This window comes from Anastrepha obliqua, chromosome 6 (genome assembly GCF_027943255.1).
Source record: "Anastrepha obliqua isolate idAnaObli1 chromosome 6, idAnaObli1_1.0, whole genome shotgun sequence".
In the NCBI taxonomy this organism is placed as follows: domain Eukaryota; kingdom Metazoa; phylum Arthropoda; class Insecta; order Diptera; family Tephritidae; genus Anastrepha; species Anastrepha obliqua.
In genome coordinates, this window is record NC_072897.1 from 71,561,065 (window position 1) to 71,567,618 (window position 6,554).

Consider the following 6,554-nt stretch of genomic DNA (forward strand, 5'->3'; position numbering starts at 1 on the left):
CTTCTAATTTGTCGCAATATAATTTTATGCTATGCTTAGGTATGTTGGTACATACTCATGTATATGTACAATATATAAAAAGAAGTAAAAGGAAATACAAAGAATTTTGGTACATTACAGTTGCAGTTATGATCACGCCATTTAGTGATGCAAATAATTAAAAATACCAATTAGTGATGCAAATACCGAAGATGCCAACAAGTGCTGCTGTGAATACCGAAGATGCCATTTAGTGCTGCTGCGAACATCCTCCCCCCGTTGGAAGGTGTAATTTTCCAACCGCTTCAGTTTCAATAGGGAGCACAGCAATTCTTCCCACAGCTCGCTTGACTAATCCATTGGCAGTGTAGATGATGGCGATACGAGCCACACCATCGGTGCCGCGAATTAAACTCTCCATGCGTCCTAGTCGCCATTTTAGTGGTGGAAGGTTTTCTTCTTTCAAAATGACCATATTTCCAACTTGAACAATCCCAGTTGATTTTCGCCACTTAACTCGTTCTTGCAGCAGTGAGAGATAAGAACTGCTCCACCTTTTCCAAAATACCTGCTGCATATGACAAACACGCTGCCATCGGCTTAAGCGACTGATATCGAGGCCGGTTACGTCTGGTTCAACGACGGATGTAAATGGCGCACCTATGAGAAAATGAGCCGGCGTGAGCACGTTGAGATCATCTGGATTCTCTGAAATTGGACAAAGTGGACGAGAGTTAACTATTGCTCCGATTTCACATACAAGAGTACGAAGCTCTTCGAATGTCAGGATTGAGAGGCCAACAGTGCGGAGAAAGTGAAATTTCGCTGACTTAACAGCCGCCTCCCATAATCCACCAAAATGTGGTGAACGAGGCGGAATAAATTTCCAAGAGATGCCTTCCAAGTTGCATTGATTAGTGACTTCAGTGTTATGGGAATTGCTTGAGAACAATTGACTTAACTCTTGCAACTCGTTTTTAGCGCCAACGAAGTTCGTTGCATTGTCCGACCAAATGGTGTGCGGTTTGCCTCTTGTGCAAATAAATCTTTTCAAAGCTGCCAAAAACGATGATGTTGAAAGGTCCTGAGTAAGCTCCAGATGACAAGCCTTCGTGCTGAAGCAGACAAAAACGCATATGTAGCATTTGATGGGTGGCCTGGTGCGAACTTCCGACTTGTAGTAAAATGGTCCACAATAGTCGATGCCAGTGGTGAAAAATGTTCTGTTAGCCTGAACCCTGTCGGCTGGAAGGCTTCCCATGATGTGCTCATAGATGATTGGTTTCAAACGGAAGCAACGAATGCATTTACTTATAACGCTAGCAACAGTCTTGCGTCCGCCAATTGGCCAATATTTCTGCCGAATTGAAGCCAGTACGCTCTGCGGTCCAGCGTGTAGATATTTGCGATGAAAGTGGTCAATTATTGCGTTTGTGACCGGATGATGTTTTGGCAACAAAGGTGGATGTTTTGCTTCAAAGTCCAATAAAGAATTTTGCAGACGTCCTCCAACACGAAGAAGCCCAAATGAGTCGATAAACGGATTTAATGAGTGTAGCTTACTTGACGAATTAAGTTTCTTGTCAAATCTTAGCGCCTTGAGCTCAGCTGCAAAATGAATTTGTTGAATGTTACGGATTAGCAAATGTGTACCCATTTTAATATTCAGCGGAGTCAACGGTTGGCCATCAACGCGAGTACGGTGCGGTTGGCAAAAGTAGTAAATGTAGGCAAAGATGCGCTGCAACCTTTCAAAGGAGTTGTGGTACTTGCAATCGAGTGTTATGTCTCGTAGTTGAGAAGCAACTAAGACCTTACGTCGCCGTTCGGGTAAATCAGTTAACAAATCCAGGAGATTAGGCCAATCAGATTGCCTTCTTGATAAAAATTGTGGACCACTTCTCCAAAGTTCAGAATTTAGTAATTCTTTGTGAGTGCACCCCCTCGAAAGAATGTCTGCCGGATTCAAAGAAGTAGGCACATGATGCCAAGTCATACCTTTGGTTAGTGTTTGTATCTGGCTAACTCTATTTGACACAAAAATGTTGAAATTTGATGGTTGTTCGCGAAGCCATGATAGAGTGACCATTGAGTCTGACCAGCAGTGAACGGTGTGAGAATGTGGAAAATCTAGTGAAATGGGTGCCACCAATTCCGCAAGCAGCAAGGCTGCCGACAGTTCTAATTTAGGAATAGTTAAACTCTTCAGGGCGAGACTCTCGACTTTGCACAAAGTAAGCATGATTTTAAAATACCATCACACTCCGAACGAATGTATACACATGCACCAAACGCCGCCAAGCTTGCGTCGCAGAATGCGTGTATCTCCCAACTAGAATTAGGCGTCAATACAAAGCGAGGAAATTTAAAGCTGCTTACTAGACCAAGGTGTACGCAAATGTCGTTCCAGGTTGTTTGCAACAACTGAGGCAAGCTTTCGTCCCACTGCAGTTTTTCCTTCCAAAGGATTTGCATGAAAATTTTTGCTTTCGTAATGACTGGCGAAACCAAGCCAAGCGGATCATAAATTTTAGCAATATATGAAAGTATCGTGCGTTTTGTCGTGCGTGCGTTATTACCAATAGGCGAAAATTAAAATAAGAAGTTATCAGTTTTAGGGTCCCAGATGAGGCCAAGAGTCTTTGCAACATCACTTCCATCGTGGAATTTAAGAAGGTTCTCGCAATCTGAATCAAGAACACCTTGCAGCGCGCCATCCTCGTTTGAGCACCACTTGCGAATGTTGAATCCTCCACGCTGAAGTAAACCTTTAACCTGACGTCTGATCTCAACCACTTCTTCTATAGTATCTCCGCCTGAAATGAGATCGTCAACATAAAAGTCTCTCCTAACGATTTTTGCACCTATTGGAAATGACCCTTCTTCATCGTACGAAAGTTGATGCATAGCTCGTATTGCAAGAAAGGCGGCAGATTTTGTTCCGTATGTTACAGTATCTAACTTGTATACCTTTACCTCATCGAGTGGGTTCTCGCGCCATAGAATACATTGCAGATATTCGTCTGGAGATGTCATACGTACGCATCGGTACATTTTGCATATATCTCCGCACAGAGCGAATTTACGAAAACGAAATTGTAAGAGAGTTTTGAACAGCTTTGCTTGAATAGTTGGACCCGCTAGCAAAAGGTCATTCAACGAGTAGCCTGTTGTTGTTTTTGCGAAGCCATCGAATACGACGCGAAGTTTTGTCGTTGTACTGTCAAACTTTTGCACGCAATGGTGCGGTAGAAAAAATGTTTTTGTTGTTGGCCCAGGTGTTGCCAGTGACATGTGGTTCAGCGATATGTACTCACTCATAAAATGAATATATTGAGTTCTTAAGTTATGATTATTTTCCAATTTTCGCTCTAAGCTTTTAAATCTGCGAAGAGCACGATTGTATGAGTCGCCAAGATCGCTAAAACCTGTTTTTGTTGGCAAACGCACTGAATACTCTCCCGAAGTAAGTCGAGAGAAATATTTCTTGAAATGCTGCTCGCACCAGTCATCTTCTTTAGATGGAGGGGGAGTAGAGTCGAAGCAATTCTCTATTTCCCAGAATCGTTTTACGATATCGTTCAATGAGTTATTATGTTGATGTTCAAATACGTTTTTGCTGCAGGCAGCGAGTGAGGATGATTGTTTGTTGGTATATGAAACGCCACCAGCGACAACCCAGCCCAGTCGAGTTTTTTGCAGTAATGGCAAATTACTAGCAATGCGTATTTGGCCAACGCACATCAAATCAAAAAACAAACCCGCGCCGATGAGCAAGTCAATGCGCTGGGGTTTAAAGAATAATGGATCTGCTAGATTAATGTTTGAAGGTATTATCCATTCCGAAGAAAGGCTGAAGTTAGGTCGATAATCTGTAATACTAGGTGTGACCACAGCAGTGAACGAAGTGTTGTAGCCTTTATCTTGCGACTGTGCGAAAACGTCAATCTCTTTGTCGGCAACAAAGTTTGATTCGCCGATACCGGAAATCAAAATTGCAGATTGTTTGAATGGAAGTTGCAGCATATTTGCCAAGCGAGCGGTTACAAAATTTATTTGAGAGGCCGAGTCGAGAATAGCACGACATGGAACGAAGTCACCTGAACGATTTTTGACTGAAAGTATAGCTGTAGCAAGCAACACATTACTATTGGCGCCCGAATTTGGGGCTTGAGCGACTGTACTTGAAGTTAACGATGAAATGAGTGTTTGCTGTGAAGGGGCTGTAGCCTCAATTGTTGGTAGGTTTGAAGACGGGGATATAGACGAGGTATGCGGGTTCATATGGAGAAGCGAATTGTGTTTGCCTGGGCAATGACGACAATGCCCAGACTTACACCGTTGTAAACTATGACCCTTGCGTAGGCAATTTAAGCAAAGTTGCAATCGCTTAGCTTCTTTGTAGCGCAAATTCGGCGACAAATTTAAAAATTTTAAACAGCTATTTATGTAATGTTCTTTCGAATCGCAAAATATGCAAAAGCTAGAGCTACTTGAGGATGCTACCAAAGCGTTTCTCATACCTTTATTTGCATTCGAATGTTTACCGATCTGGTTGCTAAGTGTTTGCGTAGCACCTTCCAAATTTTCCATAATTCGGCACCGCTTCTCCAGAAATGAGGTCATTGAATTCAAAGTTGGCAGTGTCGGCATGGGAAGTCCTCCTCCCACTTCTCCTGCGTCTTCTGATCGAACTTTCTAGTAACGAGATGTATGAGCAAACCATCCGATATTTGTTCTGGTGTTGCCATGGTGTTAAGTGCACGAAGATGGGAATTAAAATTGTCGCACAATTCGCGCAAACGATTGGCTGAACCTTTATCAACACTCTTCAAGTCGATAATCGCCCTAATGTGAGCCTGAAAAATAAGTAATTTATTATCAAATCGATTTTTTAATAGGGCAATGGCTTTGTCATAATTCTCCTCAACCGGTTCTAGCGAGCAAATTGTTTCCAAAGCGGCTCCTTGTAGACTAGCGCGTAAATGTTGGAGTTTCTCCACTTTGCTTAACTCGAGGTCCTTGTCAATAACGCTACTGAACATGGCAAAAAAATTAGGCCAGTCAATGTACGCTCCACTAAATTTTGGTATTTTCAGCTCAGGGAGGCGAGACCTTCTTTGCGATGAGAATAACGTTGGCGGCGATTCTTCCAATGCCAAATGCCTAGCAGTCGATGAATGCCTTACGTTTGTCTTCCGATGCGAATTGAGCTGACGCGACAGCTTTGCTTTGACTTCTAGGTACACGTCGAAAAATTCTGCTCGGCCTACTCCATCTAGTTCGCGTGGATCAGCTTCTTCGAGAATAGAATGCACGTGGTCAAAGTTGTCGTGAATGCTTTCAACGTACTCCATGTGGACAGAAAGTTCAGCTTCATCAAGTTCATCAAGACGATGCGACGACAATGTTTTGTTTAACGCAATTAATTGGTGCTTAATCGACGCACTTTTCCTTTTATTAAACGAAATTGAATCGGAGGTGTTGCTCGTTGCATCGGATGATGTGTTGTCGATACCCCTTTTCGATTTGCTGCCTTTGGGCATTTTGGCAATACGATTAAATGTGTGCAGCACGACAGATGCGAAAAAATAGGAGTAGCTGTATTATCAGCAGATACCTCCGTTATGCGGTTATGTACTGGCGAACGAATTAAAATGATTTACAGTTTCAATAACTGCACTCAAATTTTTGCTTGCACGCAAGTGAGAAAAATTTTATGTAGTTAAAACTCGAATACTTATAACGCGAAAAGACTTGCACGCAATGAGCAAAATTTTATTTAGTTAAAACTCGAATAGTTATAACGCGAAAAGACTTCTAACCCGATCACGTCGGGGTCACCAATGTTTGAGGAGGAGCTGGTTTGCACCACCTGTGTACGCAATAAGCTTCGAAATAAAAAAGACAAGCGCTAACGATTTCTCCACAACTTTATTACTTGGCGATCGCGTTAGAAGTGACCTTCTAATTTGTCGCAATATAATTTTGAAGTGAAACTTCTTTTGTCTCGAAGGATGAAACGCTGTGAGGAGTAAAACCATAGCGTTTCATCTACATGTGACGCTACGCCAGCGCCATCTGTTAAAAGCGTGGCGTGGATGAAACGCTGTGAGGAGTAAAACTACGCTAAACTACGTAAAACTCACGCTATGCCAGCGCCATCTGTTAAAAGACTGGCGTGGCGTGTCGTCGTGAATGTAATGCGGTCGTTTATTATTGCATTCTTATCGAATGTAATTTGTAAATATGACATTTGATTGACGGCCGCCGTAGCCGAGTGGGTTGGTGCGTGATCACCATTCGGAATTCACAGAGAGGTCGTTGGTTCGAATCTCGGTGAAAGCAAAATTAATGAAAACATTTTTCTAATAGCGGTCGCCCCTCGGCAGGCAATGGCAAACCTCCGAGTGTATTTCTGCCATGAAAAAAATCTGCTCATAAACATATCATAAAACAAAATGAAATAAATGTATAAAAAAAAAAAAAAAAATTTTTCTTGTGATTCGAACCAAGGATTTCGGATCGGAAGCCCACATTGCTAGCCGCTGGGCTATCGCGCTGTGCTGTCGCCG

At 42.5% G+C, this 6,554-nt stretch overlaps 3 protein-coding genes across 3 annotated transcripts; all 3 read right to left on the reverse strand.

Moving 5' to 3' along the window:
* Nucleotides 1-229: 229 nt before the first annotated feature.
* Nucleotides 230-1,636, reverse strand: LOC129250700 (uncharacterized). The gene has a single exon (XM_054890303.1). The coding sequence runs from the start codon at nucleotides 1,634-1,636 to the stop codon at nucleotides 230-232; it is 1,407 nt and encodes a 468-aa protein (XP_054746278.1).
* A 935-nt stretch (nucleotides 1,637-2,571) lies between these two features.
* LOC129250701 (uncharacterized) lies at nucleotides 2,572-4,572 on the reverse strand. The gene has a single exon (XM_054890304.1). It carries the CDS (start codon nucleotides 4,570-4,572, stop codon nucleotides 2,572-2,574), a length of 2,001 nt encoding a protein of 666 aa, XP_054746279.1.
* A 38-nt stretch (nucleotides 4,573-4,610) lies between these two features.
* On the reverse strand, nucleotides 4,611-5,525 carry LOC129250702 (uncharacterized). The gene has a single exon (XM_054890305.1). The coding sequence runs from the start codon at nucleotides 5,523-5,525 to the stop codon at nucleotides 4,611-4,613; it is 915 nt and encodes a 304-aa protein (XP_054746280.1).
* Between the last annotated feature and the right edge of the window lie 1,029 nt (nucleotides 5,526-6,554).